Source organism: Nelumbo nucifera, chromosome 1 (genome assembly GCF_055504915.1).
Source record: "Nelumbo nucifera cultivar China Antique chromosome 1, China Antique-T2T, whole genome shotgun sequence".
Classification (NCBI taxonomy): domain Eukaryota; kingdom Viridiplantae; phylum Streptophyta; class Magnoliopsida; order Proteales; family Nelumbonaceae; genus Nelumbo; species Nelumbo nucifera.
The window spans coordinates 64,428,912-64,450,727 of record NC_142649.1 but is presented as its reverse complement, the minus strand read 5'-3'; the positions used below and the strand labels follow the sequence as shown (position 1 = coordinate 64,450,727).

General features: G+C 37.8%; 2 protein-coding genes across 2 annotated transcripts in view; both read right to left on the bottom strand.

Moving 5' to 3' along the window:
* Positions 1-4,635: 4,635 nt before the first annotated feature.
* On the bottom strand, positions 4,636-6,467 carry LOC104594250 (Galactose oxidase/kelch repeat superfamily protein). Its single transcript, XM_010254468.3, has 2 exons — positions 6,270-6,467; positions 4,636-5,820 (listed from the first exon to the last, which is right to left on the bottom strand). Exons 1-2 carry the CDS (start codon positions 6,297-6,299, stop codon positions 4,858-4,860), a joined length of 993 nt encoding a protein of 330 aa, XP_010252770.1. The 5' UTR covers positions 6,300-6,467; the 3' UTR covers positions 4,636-4,857.
* A 2,900-nt stretch (positions 6,468-9,367) lies between these two features.
* LOC104594251 (nudix hydrolase 2) overlaps positions 9,368-21,816 on the bottom strand; it is a 36,563-nt gene continuing 24,114 nt past the window's right edge. Inside the window, exons 6-10 of the mRNA XM_010254469.2 lie at positions 17,783-17,860; positions 17,636-17,686; positions 17,458-17,492; positions 11,220-11,328; positions 9,368-10,646 (exon numbers count right to left, since the gene is read on the bottom strand). Coding sequence (XP_010252771.1) covers positions 10,434-10,646; positions 11,220-11,328; positions 17,458-17,492; positions 17,636-17,686; positions 17,783-17,860 — 486 coding nt within the window. The 3' untranslated portion in view covers positions 9,368-10,433. The remainder of the gene's footprint in view (positions 10,647-11,219; positions 11,329-17,457; positions 17,493-17,635; positions 17,687-17,782; positions 17,861-21,816) is intronic.

Below are 21,816 nucleotides of genomic sequence, written 5' to 3'. Positions count from 1 at the left end.
AAGCTTACTATCCAAATTTATGAACAACCTTAATCACATTCATATTGGAATTGTAAAAAGAGTGTTAAGGCATGTGCAAGGCACCACGGATCATGGAATTAAATATGACAAAGAAAATGAAGTAAGATTGATTGGTTTTTGTTATAGTGATTGGGGAGGATGTATCGATGACATGAAGAGCACCTTTAGTTATTGTTTTTCCTTTAGTAGTGGTGTTTTTTCTTGGTGCTTAAAGAAAAAAAAATGAATGGCTCAATCTTCAGTATAAGCATAGTATGTTTCAGTCTCAATGGCAACATCTCAAATTTTGGCTTAGAAGAATTATGGAAAATATTAATGAGAAACAAGAGGGTGCAACAATGATCCATTCTACCATTGCTATGTCAAAGAACCAAGTTTTTCATAGCAGAACAAAGCACATTACTCTCAAACATCACTTCATTCATGATGCCATTAAAGATAGAGAAGTGGAACTAGTATATTATAGGACCCAAGAGCAATTAGCTAATATTTTCACCAAGCCATTTGCAAGAGAAAAATTTGAAGAACAAAGAGAAGCATTAGAAATCCAACAACAACACATTAAGGGGGAGAATGTTACGGTTAATGTATTAATGAAAAGTTAAAACGTTTTATGTTTCTTTTGTCTTCTTCTACAACATGTAAAAAATAATTTTAGTTGGGTATTTTTTTCACTTTTTGTTAACATGGGTTAGTTGTAAGAAGTGTATAAAAGAAGCTTTTATTTGGCTTGCTCAAGAAACCATTTTCTTGTATTACTCTTTGCAAAAATAAACCAGAATACGTCAGAAGAAGATTTCAACCTTTCTCTTGCTCTATTTTGCTCTCTGCCTTACTTCAATCTACTGCATGTAGATCTTCTTTTCTAGAATATTTTATCTACTTTGCATGCACCCACAGTTAGCTGAAACTACAACCAACACCTAATAGGCCCTTTTAGCTCTCAAGTTTGCTTTGGAGTTGGGAGCCTCTTCACTTGTACTCGAGGGTGATTATCTTACTGTTTCAAAGTTTGTTGTAGCCTGATTCTCCTTCTCCTTGGAAGATTAGGCATTTCATTGAAGATTTAAAACTGCTCTTAATTAGGATCCCTCACTGCTTGGTTCGTTGAACACCTCGTGTTTCTAACCATGCAGCACACAAATTGGCCAAGAATGCCCTTTTTATCTCATGTGTATGTATTTGGCCTGTTCCTCCTGATTTTCTTCTTGACATTCTGCCAATGGATTGTAATACCGAGTAGGTTAATTGAATGAATTTAGGTTGTCATCACTTTGACGAAAGGCATGTTTGCCTTCAAAAATAAATAAATAAAAATGTCCTTACTACCTACACAGTTGCTTTTGACCAAAATATTTATTTCCAAATTTTCTTTTCATATGAATCGCTAGACCAAACCCTTTCGATCTCTTTTCTGAATTTGATTTATTTTTCAAATTTGCCCTTGATATCAATCGCTTAAAGGTAAAGCTACAACTTTAAATTTTTTATATTTTTTCTGTTGATTATAAAGTTTGTATTGTTTTTTGTAGAAACCAGCCTCAATAGTAATTGTATGGGTATTTTGGACATCTTTGTGAGAGCATTCTAATATAAGGGGTCTACTTGCAACTATGTCTGAAAGTTCAGGGGAGGTAATTACAATTACCAAACTTTAGAAGATGTTTCAACAACAGTCAAAAACTTTGAGAGTGAATTTAGCAATTTACCATTTTTCCGAAGCCGAGGTGCTCCTCTTATTGAACTGAAGCCGAGGCAAATATGAAATTTCAACTACCAACACTATATATGGCTTATAAAAAAGAAGAAAATCATTGTAAAAAGTAATTATATATAGTTCTCATATACAAAATTATTTTTATTTTCATAAAAAATTTATTAAGGAATAAAAAGGGGTATTGGGTTTGAGGAGAAGAACCCATAGATGGGTCTGGGTCCCCAAAGCTCATTGCCTGTCCAAGGTTTCAAGAATTAGGATCCACCAATCGATGGGCTCCAACAAAAACATTAGACGGGCCAAAAAACAATGCAATTATATGCAATACAACCAGAAGGAACGATGCATCCAATCGTGTTATTGAAAGTTGAAAGGTAGAACTGGAACAGATGGAAAACTATAGCCCAGCCGCCCAGCCCAGGTCCAACTAGTGGTCCAGACCCAAGATTTAGCGGAAGGAAAATACAGTAGCAGATATGCACTCAAAATTAGTCAAAATGAACCCTTCTATAATTCATAATTCCATAAAATGGTTTATTCTAATGATTCTAATTCCCTACCGTCCATTTTGTCATATCTCTATTAAAAACAAAGTTCACATACCAATCAAAACCACAAAAGAAAAAAAAAATATATATATATATATATATATATATATATTGAAACTACTAAAAGAAAGAAAAAATAATAGTAGGTAGGCTCTATGGGAGAAAATAATTAAAGCTAATTTTAAAAATTTACTCATTTAGCCTAGAAATTTTATGACGTATGAAAGTAAAAGTTCAAAATTTAATGAATTAAAAATATTTTCACAATTTACAAATAATAATAAAAGTATAACAATTTTTTTTCTTTATGAAAAAGGAAAATTTCAATTAAAATCAAAACAACATACAAATTCTATTGATAAACAAAAAAAAGAAAAAGAAAATAAAAGATATTTTATAACTCGCTTTGACGATAACTGTTACTGTTAAACCTAATTAACAACGACATTGAAAGCAACAATTTCATAAGATTGAAATTCTATAATAGAGGTATGTAACTCCCTCACAAAATGGAGGTAGAAATGAATCCCTTTTCTTCAGAGTTTATCAAAAATCATATGTATTCTTTTCCTTTCTTTTTTCATTTGAACATTGAAAACAATTTGTGAAATTTTGGGGCCCCACAACCCCATGCCAATCATAGGGCTAAATCATTCAATCCCTCACTTAGCATTTATGCTTCGCATGAGGTATTATCATTGATTCCATGGTCATTATATTATCATCGCCTTCAGTTAATCTAAATTATTATAAATTGAATTGAAAGGCTTCAATAAACTAGTAAGACACCCTTATTCGCGCCTATATCGCAATGTTTGGAATTGGTATTGTTTCTCCAGTACTGTTTTCTGGTATGTAATTTTTTTAGAAAATATTATTATTATTATTTTTTTTTTTATCATTGATGCGACATAAAGCTGTGTTTGATTTAAAGGGAAAAGTAGAGAAAGGGAAGGAAAGATAGAAAACCTTTACAAACCTTGTAGGGGTTTCTTTATCTTTTCCTTCCTTTCCTTATCTTTTCTTTCAAATCAAACATAGCCAAGTATTTTTCAAAACACATCAACATTTGATTTAGCAACAGCAGAAAAACGAAAAACATTTAAAAAAAAAAATATTTTCTGATACCACACCTTACCCACTTTCCAAAGACGTGACGCTGATGTAGCTAGTGCTGATTAATGAGAGTCATGTCTGCAGTGAAGCCGATGGAGAGTGTACAAGTGTTGATTAAATTACAAAGTTGACTCATAAGAAAAGACAGATAGGAAGAAAAGACATGATGCAAGTTTGGATGAAATTTAGAATTTTGGATTGCCCAACTTGAAAAATTTCAGTCATACTATCAGACGGGTTAAAGTTTGCAACCTCATGCAGAACTCTTGGGAGATTACATACGCTGTTAATATGAAGGTTTCCTATCCAGTGGATGATGGTTCTGTTGTGGTCGAAGAATTCTTCCCAGTGGCAGAACTAGGTGTGCAGTGATGTTCATTATGGTATGTCTAATAGAGAAAATAAGAGAGAAATGGAAAATTGACTAGATCATCACCGTTCACTTATTATACCAAAACCTAAATTGATATATCTTCACGCTCAACATTTTTTCAGGTCCATATCTGTGGATCAGTGTCACAGACGGTGTCATTTTATTAATGGAAAATTTCCTACTAGTACTATGTATTTTGGGTCTAGTGTCAGTTTGATTCATAAATTTTAAAATACAATAATTCAGTATTTGAACTTTTAAAACGTGCCAATTTAATACCTTCATTAAGCAACCATTAAGTGACATTTGAAAAGACACAGATATCCTCCGAGTGTCTAATTTTTTTTATCAACCATCCAAATGTTATAAGAAATAAACAGTCCCAAATCCTTGCATTTTCTATTCAAGAAAATTGAGGCTACCTGAATAGAAGACGCAAGGACTTGGGACTGTTCATTTCTTATTAATGACTACAGGTACTAATCAAGAATTTTCCCTTTTATTAATTTATAGAAGCGGTCATTATTTAAATACATTTTGGATATATTAAAATACACATATGTGAATACCACACTACATGACTACATAATAATTTTGCATTTTTTTAATTTGCCATTTATTAGAATGTCTTGAAAGGAGGTTCAATAAGTCAATGGTAGTTTCAGAAATTATCAATGAAGTTTTCTTTTTTTATTATTTTTAATGAAGTGAGGGGAGGTGTTAATGGGTTCTCTAAAAAATTACAATATTTATTGATGAAAATTAAAAAAAAAATCATCTATTATATGGAAACCAAATAACCGTGGATCTAATGGAAAGAGTCCCAAGAAGTAAAGTAGGCCAAAAAAACAAACAGAAGATTCCACAATCACACTCATTCAATTGCATATTATTCCATCTTGGACTTGAATAGATATATGTTCACATCCTTTTGTCTCTGATACAATGTCCACCACCTTAAAGCGTGCTTCCTGCTTAGACAACTTTCAACCCACGCCCACAAGTTGCATCCACATCAATACCCACAGAACCACACACTCTACGACTATTCATTCATCGTCATCACATCATCATCATCATCATCACTTCTTATCCCCGTCATCAAGGTAAGGAGTAAAGAAGAATATGCCATCAAGCCTGTCGTTGCTCGGCGAGTTTCCGCCATACACCAATAATCCCTCGCAACCATCTCGCCGTCCGGCAGAGAATGCGCACCACCCGCGCGGCCCAGGATGCTCCTCGGAATCTGACACATCCTCCCATCGACTCCACACTAGCGTCTCCGTGTCCAACGCGTAGACTTCGGACGCGAACTTGCCAGCTCCCAGGTGGCCCTTGTCGCTCGGATCCACCTCACCACCGTAAACAAATATGTATCGCCCGATCCAAACCGTTGAGAATACGCTTCGAGGTGATGGTTTCTCACCTGTTGACTCCACCTCTGTCCACTGCTCACTGATGGGGTCAAAGCAGTGTACGTCATCGAGCTCCTCTCCCGAGAATCCATAAACCACCCAGATCTTCCCGCCGGAGACCGCCAAACCAGGACCACCTCGAGCCCGGCAGTTCTCCCCAGGTACCGGGAATTTGATCCACTTGCGATCGTTGATGTCAAACGCCCAAAGATCGTTTAGTCGTCCGGCAACACCGCAGCCGCCGAAAACGTACACCCGGCGATCGTCGGCGGTCATAGAGTGGTAGCTCCGGTGATCAGGTCCTGTGTCTCCGCTGGAGAGTAGGGTCCACTCGCTGGTGGAGGTGTCGAAGGAGTAGAGCTCATTGAGCTCCTTGTGGTCACTGTCCCTACCACCGAAGACATAGATGGTCCCACCAACAGCGACCATGGTGACACCAACCCGTGGCGGGGGGCTGTCTCCGGTGGCATCAACGACGGACCATGAGAGGTCGTGGAGGTCGAACACATGAAGCTTGTTGTCAACAGGGGCACGAGGCGTGAACTCACCACCGAAAACGTAAGCCTTCTGCCCTACCACTACGATGGCATGTGAGCTTCTCGCACCCGGCCCCGTCCCCTTCTGTCCAAGCTGATGTTCGCAAATCGCAGATAACAACACAGAGTAACAGAAAAAACAAATGGATAAGAAAAACGAGCAATGTGTGGTTTACACGGAAGAACCATTCAAATTGGGAAAAACCAGTTTTCCAAAACCCTGGAAGGTGAGGTTTAAGACCTCAAACAATCTTTTAAGATGTTTGGGGGATTAGGGCTATCTCCCTTCAGTGAGAAAGGATCAACTCGATAAATTATCAGCACCGTTCGAATTCAAGAAAAATACAACCCACAACACGATGAAGTAAACTGAACTCTCTCGGGCTTTCCTGAGACCGAATAGTCCAATCTACCAACTCCACTGCGCAATTTTAAAGATGCATCACAGAAATTCATGGGTAATTTGTGAAAGCTTTCTAAAGTTTAGGTGAAGTAAACCCAGCAGAAGAAGAATCAGAAAGAAAGAAAAGCAGAGACACTGACCTTAACCCATTTGCCTTGGAAGATAACCATCGTTGATCGCCGCAACGCTGATCGATCCACCGCAGTGATTCCGCTAAGAATTGATGATGACTGGATGAGTCGATGTCGACTCGATCGCCCTCTCGCTTTGCTACTTGTTCAACTTCTGGTTGATGGGTACCAAGGTTAATAACATAATATAGGAAGAGTGATCCGCCCAATTATCAAAATGCCCATAGGTTTAATATGAATTCACAGTGATGACATTGTACCTATATTCATTAATTAATTACTGATTACTCAACATTCATGGAAATTAGTTTTTTGCTTACTCTGTTTCTGTTGGGTTTGGCAATTATGACGACACCTTCACATACATGATATATATGTTATGGAGTTGGTTATCCGATCATGTGGATTAAACCAAAGAAAACCTGACAACGACAGGGTTAGTGACTTATTGCATTCAATATATTATCTGCTCAAGCAAAATATAAACAACTGAATACCACTCCAACTTGAAGTTAATAATCTAATAAGTTGTGTCTTTCTCTATAAACTTATATTCTTCCAATAGAAATGGTAAACCAGCTGCCACCCATAGTTTTGATTTTTCTTGTTAAAAAAAAAAAGGTAAAATGCAAAATCCTCTCCTAAAGTTTCTGATAATCATAAAAATCTTTCTTATAGTTTCATTTTAACAAAAACCTCCTCTCCTAAAGTTTCTTCTAACATTTTCCCCTTCTACCGCCCCTGTTTTTTACCACCGCCACTGCAACTCTCAGCAGCGGCGGTGCTCCATGCGAAACCTCTCCCCTTCCGCCATTCTCTCCTTATTTTCTACCATCTTAATGATCTACTGTGTGTTTGCATTAATTATTCCTTTGTCCGCAATTAATTTGATGGTTGGAAGCTTGGACTAAATTATAAGCTGAGGAGTCCAGGATACGCACAGAAACCCTCAAAGAAGCTTCCAAATCTATGTGTGTGTTGTGTACCTTATTTTGTATTCACTCGGTAAAGAACTAAAGATCTCTCTCAGACTGGTTTTTTAATAATTTTTCGGCAAGCTATTTTGAAGCTTGGTTTGCTGCCTACATAAAAATGCATTTATTTTAATGATTTCACCGCTCAATTAGTGTTTAGAACCACTAGGCTCAGTCACCAATTCGCCATGAGTCGGAGCTCAAGCCACCAAAAATGGTGGTGCCGGTGAAGGAAGCGGCATTCAAGCCGATAGAGTCGGAGGTTGGCTGATTTCATACAAAGCGTGAGCGTTAAATATGTGAAGTTGGGGTATCATTACTTGATGAAATATCTTGTCACTTTATCTCTTGTTCCGATGATGGTTGTGACCTTGGTCCAGGCGTCGCAGTTGAGCGTAGAGGATATCCTTGAGTTATCTCATATTTGGTGAGTGTCGCCATTTGCTCTACACTGCTTATATTGGGTGCTACCATCTATTTCATGAGGCGACCACGCCCCGTGTATCTGATGGACTTTTCCTGCTACCTCCCCCCCTTAGCCCTGAGGGTTAACTTCAAGGATTTCATGGAACACTCAAGGCTCATTAGGGATTTCTTCGCTCAAGTTCCAATGCGAGATCCTCGAGCGCTCCGGACTCGGGGAGGAGACGCACGTTGCTGACGCGATGTGTTACATTCCTCCACGGCCGACGATGGATAACGCTAGGGAGGAAGCCGAGCAGGTCATGCTTGGCACTCTAGAAAACCTCTTCTCCAATACCTCTGTGAAGCCTAAGGACATTGGTATACTAGTCGTAGATTGTAGTTTGTTCAGTCTGATCACTTCGCTGTCCGCCATGATTATCAACAAGTACAAGCCAAGAGGTAAGATGAGAGAAGAGGAAGAGATCGGATTCGCAGCTACCTCTGCTTCTGGGTTTGAACGGGGAAGAAGATGAATAGTATTCGAGAAAGGGTAAAATAGGCATTTTGAATAAACGTTTTCCATCTTGATCATTAAGAGAAAGAAGACATTTGTTAATTTTATCAAAAATAAAGGAAAGGTTTTTGCTAAAATAAAACTATAGAGGAGGTTTTTATGATTGTCAGAAACTTTAAGGAAGGTTTTTGTTAAAATAAAACTATAAGAGAGGTTTTTATGATTGTCAGAAATTTCAGGGGAGGTTTTTATATTTTACCCTAAGAAAAACAAAAAGATTCGTCGTCGTGTCTTGGCAATTTTATTAAATTGGCTTTACAAGAGTAGGCATGCGGTAGGATTATACATGGACAATACGGTAGGACTATACATGCGGTAGGTTTTTGTAATTTGGTTGTTTTACCACCATCAATGGAAGCAAGGTGCCTGAGCTGAAAATTCTTATTAACATCGGGCTAGCATTTGGGCTCATCGTTGGTGTGTTAGTTGGTTTGTTGGAATCAAATCCCCAACCAACACTTTGGGCTCGGGTCTATTCAAAATTTTGACAAACGTTCAGATCAATTTTATCTAAATTGCAACATGCTGCTGCGGAATTGGGATCTTCTATAATATCTCATAAATAATAATAAGTTCCATGTTCCTAAAACACACTGACACAGCCAATATACAACATACAATGTATCGGATTGGATTTTCAAGGGGTGGGCACGTGGTACTCAGAATTCCTCCCATTCAGTGGTATCATTTTACATTGAAAATCAGTTTATATTGGCTGAACTCATTGATAGTATTAATCTATTAGAAAAAAAACAATCTATATCCATGAGAAAAAATAAATAAACAGATTTTAATTGGTTGAGATCTAAATTTAAGCGTACAACCAATGCACCAGAATTAAAGCATTTGTATGATACATATAAATTTGTTATATCAATTGCTAAGCATCATACTAATATGTATCTCAAAAATGCCTCTTTTTTTAATATATATAGTATATATATATTCTTATAAGACATACTTTTGTACCTTCAATCTTCAACACAAGTAATCAGCTTAAAATTGCCTTTCTATATACACACCCTTTGCGATACTGACACTTTGAACCTTAAATTTAAGTTATGAGATGACACAAGTTTTCAATCCAACACTGAATTAGTCAGATGTCAGTTTATAGACAAACGAAAAATCGTTCTCTATAAAGAATAAACCTATCTTCAAATTTTAGATTTCATTTATTTTTAAAGAAGGCTTATTACATTCAATAAACGACATGCGATACAGTGTAAAAGAAAAAAATACGACCCTGAAAGACTGAAACAAACTGATCCCTTAGACCTAGAGAAGAGAAGCAACGAAGAATAAGATGATATAAGAGACGATAAAATTCATGAATCTGTTAGAAGGCAAAGGAGCTGAATAGTTGCTGTAAGGTAGATACTGGTAAGGCCTTGGAGGGGGATATTGGCAGCACTGAGCAACAGGTGGTGGTGGGCAATTGTCTTGAGCAGGCGGTGGGGGAGGAGTTACATGTATTGAGTTGCCTGACTCAGGCAGTGGTGGTGGTGGGCAATTTTCTTCAGCAGGCGGTGGAGGAGTTCCATATAATGGGTAGCCTGACTCAGGCAGTGGTGATGGTGGTGGAGAGAGGTTATGGCATGGATACGGACAGGTAGAGCAATCGAAGCATGCATTCGATGATGGGGTACCATCACCGGAAACTTCCCCAGTCTCGCCACAGCTGCCACCGGAGACTGAAAGCCAAAGAGCAACAAGGAGTAAGAACTTCACCAGTGACATCCTGTTTCCAACCTCTTAAAGATTGCCTTATTAACAGTAGAGATGGAGCGTAAAGAAAACAGGAGAGAGACGAGGATGGTGCTCTATCTTGCCTCACCAGCCATCACCACCGACTTTTATAGGCAATCAAAGAACTCTTGGATATTTGATCTCAATCTCTCACTTGTAATTTGGACTCTTTGTCTTCTTTCCTTTTGAATTCTGGATTCGGTGCCATACTGCCACATGGTCGCCCAGTTCGTCACACTCCTATCTACATGTCAGTTGATCTCGTGAAGTGCGGAGTTCATGTTTAGCTTTATTTGCATGAACAAACACATTATATCTCGTTTTTCAGCCAGATCACCCATCTTCTTTAATACCAATTACACTTTCTCTTTTAAGCATAAGATGAAGAAATATGAAAAGCTACATTCATAAAAAATTACTTAATGATACATAAGGAATGCTATAGTATTTGCCATTTGAAAAAATTATTTCCTAGGGATGGTTACCAGATTTCTGATGATGGTTAAAGTCCCGGGTGTTGAAGTACATGTATCCAGGTTTAGCAGAAAAACTTGTTGTTGTAGATATAGGGGCAAACCCAGCATACGCCCCATCTATCTTTGCTAGGCAAATGTCAGAAAAGTACTTGAAGAGCTCGTGACGTTGGACAAACGGTTGAGCTGCATATTCTTCAATTGGCATCCACTGAAGCAAAAACAGAGAAACAAAACCTGAGGATTCTGAATAAACAAGGAAAACATTGAAGCATTGTTGAAGTTATTCTTCATTTGACCTAATATAGACATTTGTGTACAGCACTATTCTACATGTAAGTATAGAAAAGAATCAAGCAGTCTAAAGAACAACATCTATTAGCTAGGACATCCATGCCTAGTTTGAATTTTGAGCAACAAAATAAATACTATGCGGAGCCCATCCAATGGAGACCAGTATACATGCACTGTATATTGCTTAAGCAGCAGAGAACAACTTCACATTCTCCACTTTCGACTCTAAAATCCATCATCTATTTTTAGTTACTGTTCCTTTTCTTTTGCCAAGAGGTTACCATACTATGTCTTGTCAGACAACTAAAATCCACAAGAATAATTTCAAAGAGGTGAGACAGAGTACACATGAAAGACGAAAACCAAGTCAATGGTTGCATAGATCAGTGAAGTTAAAGCATCTAAGCTACTTTACGTGGAATGCTTTCCAACCTATTCTCAAAATTGTGAAAGAAGCTTCATATTTTGTTATCAATCAATCAGGAATTACCTGGGCTGCCTCAATCTCTAAATCTTGCTTCTGAATCTCAAAGGAGAGAGGACGCAACATGCACAGGAAGAATAAATCTGACTTCTCAAAAAATGACTTGTGGCTTTGCCTATTAAGTACAAAAAAAGAGTCTGAGAAGGCCTCATGACTGAAACAGAGACTAGGAAAAACACATTAAATGGATAACCAGTAAACTTCCAGATGACATGCTTCTATACTAAAACCAAAGGAAACATCCTTTTACATGATTGTCATTACATGCATCATTAGTAATTAGTGCCAATACATGGCAGCTAAAACATCAATATGTAGTGCATATTCAGGAGGCGGTTTCAACCATCCCGGCAGTAGACATTTTTCTGGATGTTCTTCCAATAATTATGAATGTGATGTAACTGATCCTAGTTGAAATTCATCAGAGTGCAATATAGATCTTTACCTGCAAAGTAGCATTTCAAACTGATACATTATACAGCTTCAATTTGTTTATTCCGTTTCTTTATCTATTTACAATCCTTATTTTAAGCATTATTATTATTTGAACATAATACTTTTATCGTGGATAATATTTCATTGCTTTCTTCTGTTTTTTTCCTCCAACCTGTACATTTGGACCAAACTTATCAAATTCAGTAAAGCATGTAAAATTGTAAACAAACATCTTTTCTATGGTGTTTATTTTTCTATTATTTTTCTATTTTCTATATATACAGGAAGGCTTGTTTTATAATTCATAGCCATTGATGTTTGACCATGTGTGTGTCTGAGAGAGAGAGAGATAGAGAGAGAGGGAGAGAGAGAGAGAACCAAGGATGATAATAACCGCCAGTTGAGAAATTCAGAGCTAAGGCCTATATTTTTTGTCAAAGACCTGTCTCAGCCTAGGCCCAGATATAGGACTAGCCAAGTGCTGACTTCAAAGATCTAGGCCTGGTAATATAAAGGTCGTCACCTGATGCCGGCCCCAGCTATATGGGATCTTGGGAGTGATCACATTGATAAAAGACTTAATCACTGGCATTTTTAGCATAAGGTGGGTGCTCTACTAAAACTTGAACCTGCATCCTCATACTTGTCAGTCAAAGATTTTGCCATCACACCAAACAAGTCATTATTCATTATATGAAGGGAAAAAAAAAAGTTGATTAATTGGGTCAGGTAAGAAGCTTTCCCTACATGGCCTGCCCTATTTTTTCCACATGGAGGAATGATGTGGCAGACTCTAACCATCCATCATGTAGGTAACCCTCTACATTGGCCAAGTTTTTAATCCACCAGTGTGTTAGCCTTGTGTGTCACTTTTCATTGGTGATCTCTGCAGAAAATAGTAGCCACTCAAAGTTACAAATTTTCAATATAAGGGCCCATTCTTTTTTTGGATTTTGAGAGGGGGAAACGTTGGTCAATGGGATTTTGGTTCCCATTGACCAAGATACCATGTTATTTTTTCAGATTTATGTGGGGTCCGCGGAAAATTTATTTTCTCTGGGTATCACTTACCTGGGTCTCCAAGGTGGGTGGATAACTTTCCCACCTGGGGGCATAGTTGCCAACACTTGGACAGGACAAAATTGCCCCTTTTAATAATGGCATTTTATGGAAAAAATGGTCATTTTCTTATTTACCTGGGAAATAAAATAACATGGGTAAATGCACTTACCCGGTTAAGATTTCCCAGGAAATACTTACCCTGGTAAGTGCATTTACCCAGGTAACTTCCTGAAAAGCAAATGGGGCCTAAAAATTTCCACAAAACAAGGGCTTATTGTAGGAATGTGGCAAGTGATTTGGAGATGAAATTTAACTCAAGAACAGAGGTCAGCATGACAACTAATGAGGCCCTTTTTGGCTCCCAACCAAATATCCATGCTGAAGAGCCCTGGATTGCTTATGTTATTATGATGGGTTGAGTTTTAGAAATATGGACATAACAAATAATTGATCTGGGTAAGTGTCTGTGGAGATTCTAACAACAGGCAGCAACCTGACGGACAAGAGTCATTGTACCCAAGAATGGGGAAGCTCCATTTGGTTGGTATTCTAGGTCTGTCAGCTCTTAGAGTCTAAGAAGGTCCTTATGATTTCTAGCTCTCCATGGAATTCTAAGTGGAGGATGTCATAAAAATCCATATTTAAGAAGATAATTGGAGTGCCTTTAGTGAATTGTGCAAACTATGTACAAGACTATACCACGTTTCCGCCCAGGTGGGCAACACAGTTAAGGACACCTATGCTGTTTATTGAAACTCAACAAAGTAGGGAAATTAATGAATGTGCGGTTCTGATTCAGAAGAATGATCAAGCTCTTACATTTTCCTTGATGGAAGGAGAAATCCTGATGGAAATTTGTAGGTCCACTCTTTCTATGTGGCTAGCAATAAGCATAATTAATTCTATAAATGCAGACTGTGCTTGGGGCAAGCAGGTTCCACCTGCAATAGAGGCTTTCATGTAGCTCCTTTTTTATGAGCTTCTTATGATAGACCACTTAACAATGGAGGTCTTGTCATTCCTAATCAAAGTTTCATGTGCAAGAACTTGGAGGAATCGGCATATCATCTGTTTCTCCAGTATCCATGGCAGCCCCACTTTGAAACTCTTATTATTCCTGGTTGTTTTCTCCTGGTTTTCTCACCATTCAGTAGAGAGGTCTGCTTATCATGGCCAGCAGTGGATTTTGGATCTAGACAGGCTAGCTGTGGGTTACGATTCCAAGTGCCATTTTCTAGTGCATATATGGAAGGAAATGTATCTTCACATTTTTTTGATAATAAAGGAAAATTTTATTAAAAGAAAAAGAAGAAAATACAAAGCCAGGTGATAAAAATTCACCAAGAGAGGAGAGAGAAAAAACAACCATTCCTAAAACTCACCAAGGGAGAAGAGAGAGAAAACAACCATTCCTCCCGTGTCCAAGAACCCCTATTATAATCTGAGAAGATACTAAACATAGAATTCCCTGTCAATAACATCAAACCGATAGCAACTGTCTCCCAAAAATAACACAACTCAACTAAACTAAGCCTTATCCCAACCATATGGAATCAGTTACATGAATCCTGTTCCACCATTCTGCTATGTTCAGTGCCATGTCCATTTTATTATGGGCTCTTAAATCATTTCTCACTAATTCAACACGTCCTTTTTGGTCTTCCCCTAGTTCTAGACCCCTCAACTTTTTATAGATCACTTCACCTCACTAGCAATGCTTTAAAAACCGACCCGGAGGCCAAAACATTTTTGCCTCCAGGTTGTGGGTCACCAGTCTTCAAGTTGAACAGGTCAGACCATGCCACATCATCTCTATATATATAAGCATATTCATATGTATATATGTATATAAACACATTTTATCAATAAATAATGCATAATTATATTCTACATATAGTATATGTATTATTTAATATTTAATTTATATTTTTAATTCAGTTTTTAATTTAAAAAATTAAAAATTGTAATTTGAGGCCAAAAAAGGGTTTTTTTTACAAAAATAACAGGGCTCAAAAAGTTATCCAAAAAAAAAAAAAAACAGATCACCCCAACTGGACATCCAAGTGCAAAGTTATGGCCTTCGGAAGCTTGCATTCACTTTTAGTGTGCATCCCGCGCCGTGACCCAATCACCAGGTCAAACAGATCAACAGTTAAACCACCTGGGTCAGGTGGTTTTTGAACAGGTGAACGGTTTTTGACCGAATGTCAAGTTTTAAGAGAACTGAACCCAGAATCATGGCTGAGTGACAGTTTGGACTTTGGACAGTTAGACCAGCTAGGTCAACGGTGGGTTGAAAACATTGCTCACTAGTGCTATAGCTGATCTTCTTTGCACATAACCAAACCATCATAGTCTACTTACCCTCATTTTATCACCTATTAGAGCTATTCCTAGGTTCCTTCAAATAAGTTCATTTCTAATCCTGACATTTCTAGTCTTCCCACTCATCCAACTAAAATGTTTCTTGATTATGAAACACCTAACTCCATACATTTTTTTTTTCAGCAACACAGAAATTAAAAGGATGTGTACAACAAGAAGTTGTGGGTAGACAAAAAGTCCACAGAAAGCCCACTAATACAATACAGTCCCAAGCTTAACCCAACAAAGAAGTTCATTAATTACAACAAGCCCTAAAGGACCCAAAGGAAACCCCACTAACTATAACATAGACCAGAACATAGATTGTCTTTGAACTCCTTGCTTAGCTAGACCATCAGCCATGCTATTAGCTGATCTCCTAATCCATCTAATTTGAATTTCCATGTCTTCAGAAGCCTGCTTAAAGTGCCTGAGCTCATTTCTTAGCCTCCAGATTGCTCCTTCCCCTTTTTTTCAGCCAGTTTACAACTACTTTTGAGTCCCCTTCAATAATCAACTTGTTAATCCCCAACTCTTTAGCTTTCTCAACACCATACTGCTACCTTCAGTTCTGAATTCACCACATCGCCATGCTGAATAGGGCCTGAGAACATGGCAATGATATTTCCATTCTCTTCCCTTATTCCCCTACCAATACCCAATGGGCCAGGGTTTCCCAAACAGCTACCATCAAACTTTAGTTTCTTCCACCCAGCATCCGGAGGGACCAGAATTCAGTTACAATAGGTCTTCTAGAAGCAATGTTTGCAATTGTTCCCCATGATCTGAAGAAGTCTTCTGGCTTTAAAATCTACAAACAATTTCAAAGTTTTTACCCAATGTTCCACCCTTATAGTTACCACTTCAATCAAATTGCTTGCTTAACCATTTTACAAAAGTTTTCTTTTGGTCTAAGTGGTATTCTCCTACTCTAATTTTATGGACAACATCCTATGCAATCTCTCCCTTGTTATGGATTGCTAAATAAAGGTAATAAAAGAGGTCATATTTAGATACCTTTTGATCTCCAATCCTAAAGGTGCCATAATTTCCAGTCCTATTATTGTTAAATTTACTTTGCATATCAGCATATATTCTGCTTTAATCCTGCTTATTGTAAAACCTCTTGTTTCTAGGGCACTTGTCCATAGATCCAATTTTGCATTTAATCAGTCTCTAGTTTCATCAATTAATGTTATGCCATCAATGTCTCCCAAAAATAGCATGCCGCAACTAAATTCCATAGTTCCTTGGATGACTTCTATTCAGCATAATAATTCACATCTCTAGGACACCCTCCGCTTCATTTTACCACTCTTATTTGCACATCCAACTCTCACTTCCTCCTATTTTTCCTTCAAAACCAAGTGCAAATTCCCCCACCCCTACCTACCACCCTTCCTATTACCCCATCCTCCAGTTTTTACTTGTTACTTCATTGCTATTGTAAACCTCCTGTTTTCTTCTATCATCTCTCCCACCCCCACCTCCACTTCAAAAATCACCCACCCCTACCCTTACCTGATAATCATCAAATCCCACCCCAGCATCCCTCCAAACATTATTTCCTTTTCTAAGTTCTAACTCTCTCTTCTCCCCCCGCCCCCTTTATTTCTTCACCACTAGAAACTATCCTCTCTATATCCTGTTTGTCTTATTCACCAAATTTTTTTTATGATAAAGAGAAAGATCTTACTCAAGTTTGGGAAGATGCCAGCATTAGTCAGATGGATTCGACCTTGATTCTTAAAGATTTTTGCTATTCAAAGAGAGTGGATTTTGTAATTTGGTGGCGTACTATTTTGGGTGTAGAGGATACTATACTGTAAAGCTTTCTTGTCTATTTTGTAAAAAGATTATTGCTCATCTTCACACATTTATATTAATGTTGTTTTTGCTCACATATCAAAAAATGGCATGTTATATCTTATGTTTTTCATTTACATCCCCATTAAGAGTTAGAACACTATATTCTGCCCATCATAACCATCCTGGCCTGTCCAGAGAAGATAAGTTGTGAACCATGTGATTTTGAACGTGAGAACAAAAAAAGGTGAATTCAACAGGCCCGAGCCAAACCTGTGCAAGCAATCTGGCCTGGCTCCTGATCACCCCTAATAAAATTATTACCCCAACTTAATGGAAGACAAATTGAAAGAAAGATTGTTCCTGAAACACAGCATTAAGGTTCAAGAGGACATCAATACTCTAATTCAATAATGGAAGGACAATAGTTAAAGAATCCCAAGATGGGGGCTGAATCATGTTACCAACTTACCATGTAAAAGTTGTTGAATACACCTAATTAATGACACCCTTTTTTGTTTAATGTGTGTGTGTGTGAGGGGGAGAGAGAGAGAGAGCAAGAGAGATGATTTTCTACCTGAATGCTAGTACTTCAACAAATTCTGCATCAATCTGTTACAATAAAAACCAAAACTCACAGTAAGATCATCCATACTGTCTTTAATATATTGAAAATAATGCATACTAGAAAGTTCACTTTTTTTGCTGGACTAAAAGGTTCGCTCAAAACCATGTATTGTATGCTTATCACTTACTCCTGTCTCTTCTTTGACTTCCCTTACTGCCCCCTTACAAATATCTTCACCCTATCATAAAAGTATTCATTTAAAGGTGAAAGATAAAATATGTGTTTTGTCATATTCTTTAAAGAAAGATGAAATCACAAATTTCAGAGAACAGACCTCATCAACAACTCCAGTAGGAAACTTCCAAACACCTGTTCCTCGGAATTTGCCACTCTTTTCCTGGACCACTAGCACCTACCAAACAATGAAATTTGCAGAACGAAAACAACTGAGCCATCACAACTAGGTTAAGAAAATGAAAATATAGACCACAGTCTAGATAGAAGCTGCCCTAAAGGAAGGTAGAATTAGTAAAGCAATATAACAGTGGAAGAAAGAAGGTTAAACAAAAGCACAAAACAATCCTATAAGTCTCCTAGTGGAAGAGTCAAGTTAGATAAATGTAAGGGAGCCTTCTTTCCAGCCACTACAGTATACCATGGTTCAAAGTTTCAGTCTTGTTTAGGCATTTCACCATGTGCAAATAAGGGATTACATAAATTTTGCTTAGGTATCCAGAAAATCTGAGGAAACTAGAGAAACATTAGGAAACAATATGGAATTTATTTATATACAATAGAAAAAAGCTTAAATAGACATTGATAGGAATATCTAATTATCATCATGAAAAGTGAGTATCCTTAAAAACCAAATATGACCAATGTATATCAAAATTCCTTCACTTTTAGGTTCTCAAAAATCATTTTATTTTGTTTTGTTTTTTGAAGCTGCATCTCGTGCCTCTGTGGGAAGCCTTCGCTGTGTAACTCTTTTGTTGGAGTCCAGATCTGCTGACCACACTAATCCCGCACATCGGGAATATCGGTGATATGAAGTACAAGAGATGTTCCCAATGTGCCGCTGGATGAACATGGCCAGAAATGTGTTGTGGTCAGCAGACCCTAACTCCTTTTATTGATCTTTAATAAATCTTCTACTATTTATCAAAAAAATATTCTCAAAAATCATCTCCATCTTGAATTGTGAGGACATATTAACTATTATTATGATTAGTGAAGTCTTAAATTAACTATTGAACTAAATTTTTAAACAAACATTTTAGCATGAGTTGTTGATCTAGGGTTTGTAGAAGAAGAAGAAGAAGGTTTTGAATGAGAGGTGTGTATATTCACACTCTCAAACTTACTATTTATACTTTGAAGAAAAATTATAAGAAATCCCTTACTTGGGCGCCCAAATACAAAAAGATGATGAAAAGACTAAAACACCCTTGCCCAAGCATTATCAATACTCCCCCTCAAGCTGAACATATATGTCAATTAGACCTGTTCATGGGCCGGGCCGGGCTTTTAGTGTTCATTAACAGAAAAATAATAGGCCTGAGCCCGAGCCCGGCCCGACCAACGGGCCTAGAACTTGGGCCCCAGCCCGGCCCTGATAAAAAGCCTGAAGCTCGAGCCCGAGCCCGAGCCCGAAGCCTGACCTAATAAAAGAAAATCAAATTTTTCCTTATTCAAATAGACATTATCTATTTTAATTCAGATGTTTTTTTCCCCTATTTAAATGAACAATGGGCCTACAAGTGAATCAACAACCTTCTCAAATCAAAAAATTTATTCAAATGGACATCACATAGGGTTTTTACTTAGGTTTAACTATAGGTCGGGCCGGGTTTACTTAGGTTTAACTATAGGTCGGGCCGGGCTTTTTGGCCCGAGGTTAAGCCCGCGGGCCAAAAATCCTGTTCAAGCCCGTCCGGGAGTCAGGCCGGGCCGGGCCAGTCTGTCGGGACACGCGGCCCATGAACAGGTCTAATGTCAATCATGCCCAACTTGACAAGGTTCTTAACAAACTTTGGATGGTGAACTCCTTTAGTGAGGCAATCAACTAGTTGGTCTTACAAATGGAAGGCAAATCTCTATGCTAGAAATTCTTTCTCTAATAAAGTGTCTGTCCACCTCAATATGCTTTGTACGATCATGTGAACAGGATTCTGAGCAATATATATTGTTGCTTGATTGTCACAATAAAGTCTTATTAGAGTATCTACTTGGATGCCTATCTCGGTCAATAAAGTCTTCAACTAGAGTAGTTCAGACACTCCATGAGTCATTGCCCTATACTCTACCTAAGCACTAGAATGAGCAAAAACCGATTGTTTCTTACTTCTCCATGAAACCACATTGCCTCCAACTAAGGCATAGTAACCAAATGTAGATCTTCTATCATCAATGGACCCTACCAGCCAGCATCTGTGTAAGCCTCAATTTTTAGATGACCATGATTGGAATACAACACCCTTTTACCAGAGCATCCTTTTAGATAAGCTAAAATTCTATTAACTGCTTGCATGTGAGATATCCTGGGTTCATGCATATATTGTCTAACTACTCTAACAGCATAAGATATGTCAGGTCTAGTCAAACAAAAATACTAGAGACAAGCCACAAATCTTTGATATATCCCTCTATTTAGAAGAACTCTGACATAAGATAATGTCAGGTCTAGTCATGCATATATTCTCATTTAATAGCACTCAACTTGTAGTTAGGGTCAATTGTATTTTTTACAAGCTTACACCCCAATTTCCCAACTTCATGGAGCAAGTCAAGAACATTCTTCCTTTGTGAAAGAAAGATTCCCTTCTTGGATCTTACAACTTTAATGCCAAGAAAGTATCTGAGATCACTGAGATCCTTAATCTCAAATTCTAAAATAAGGAAGGATTTTAGCTGAGATATACCTATGATGCCATCGCTCATCACAACAATGTCATCAACATATACTATCAACATTGTTACTCTACCATAAACTCTTTTTATGAACAAGGTGTGTTCTACCTAAGATTGAGAGAATCCAATCTTTAAGACAACATTTCTAAATTTGTTAAACTAGGCTTTAGGGGACTGTTTGAGCCCATACAAGGACTTTTTCAAGCAACAAACTTTTCCTTCACAGTTAGGAAAGCTTACCCCAAGTTGTAAGTCCATATAAACTTGTTGTTGTGGGTCCCCATTAAGGAAGGCATGATCACACGAATAGAGTTCATTTTAGTAACTGGAGCAATGGTTTCCGAATAATCAATGCCATAAGTCCAGGTGTATCCATTGGCCACAAGCCGAGCCTTGTACCTCTCAATTGAGCCATCTGCCTTGTGCTTAATAGTGTAAACCCACTTACACCTGATAGGAATCTTATCCTTAGGACAAAGAACAATCTCCCAAGTCTGGTTCCTTATTAAGGCCTCCGTCTCTTGATTCATAGCTTCCTTCTAATGAGGGGACTACATTGCCTTTGTAACACTACGAAGGATGGAAAAAGAAGAAATGACAGAAATATAGGCACAATAGGAGGATGAGAGAGCATCATAAAACACACAGTTAGTGTTGGATACTTGTTGCATGCCCTCTTCCTTTTCGGATGGCAATAGAAAGATCAAGGTTAGGATCAATAACAAAATTATCAGAGGGTTCAAGATTACCCAAGTCTGGAACTCTGGGAGATCAAATTGTGATAGGCATTCAACTTCAAGAGCTACCCTCTTCCTACACCCGACGAAAAACTACTACTGGGACCGAGGCCAATACACTAGAGGAGGAGGAGGCGAAGGAATACCATCGTTACAAGGATGAGAGGAAGGAGGAACAGGATAACAGAAGAGAGTCCAATCTTGTTTGTTTGTTCTCTATAGTCTATTTCGGAACAAACTTTTGTTTCCAAATATGTTTAACTCATTTTCAAAGTTGAACCTTGAACTCAGTTTCACCATCTTCAAGGTCCTTCCACAGTAGAGCCTTCAAGTGATACATTTATTCCCAAATAAACTATAGAGAAGAAAAATACATGGCCATAGATCTCTCCCTTTGATGCATACTACAAACCTCCCTCTAAAGTTGGTACACTCTAGTAGTATTGTTAACCTAGGAGTAAGTGGCAACAACCCTATCCCAAATGTCCTTAGCAATTGGAAAAAATATGTATTTACGGGCAATATGAGGTTGCATTGCGCAAATGAGCCATGACATTACAAGGGAGTTATCTTGCTCCCACTTTGCAAATTTCAAATCTTCAAGTTTTAGCTTCACCTCCTTTCCTATAATGAATCCTAGTTTACCCCTCCCTATAATGATAACCTTAGCAAATTGGGACCACTCCAAAAAGTTGGTTTCATCAATTTTAATAGTGGTTAT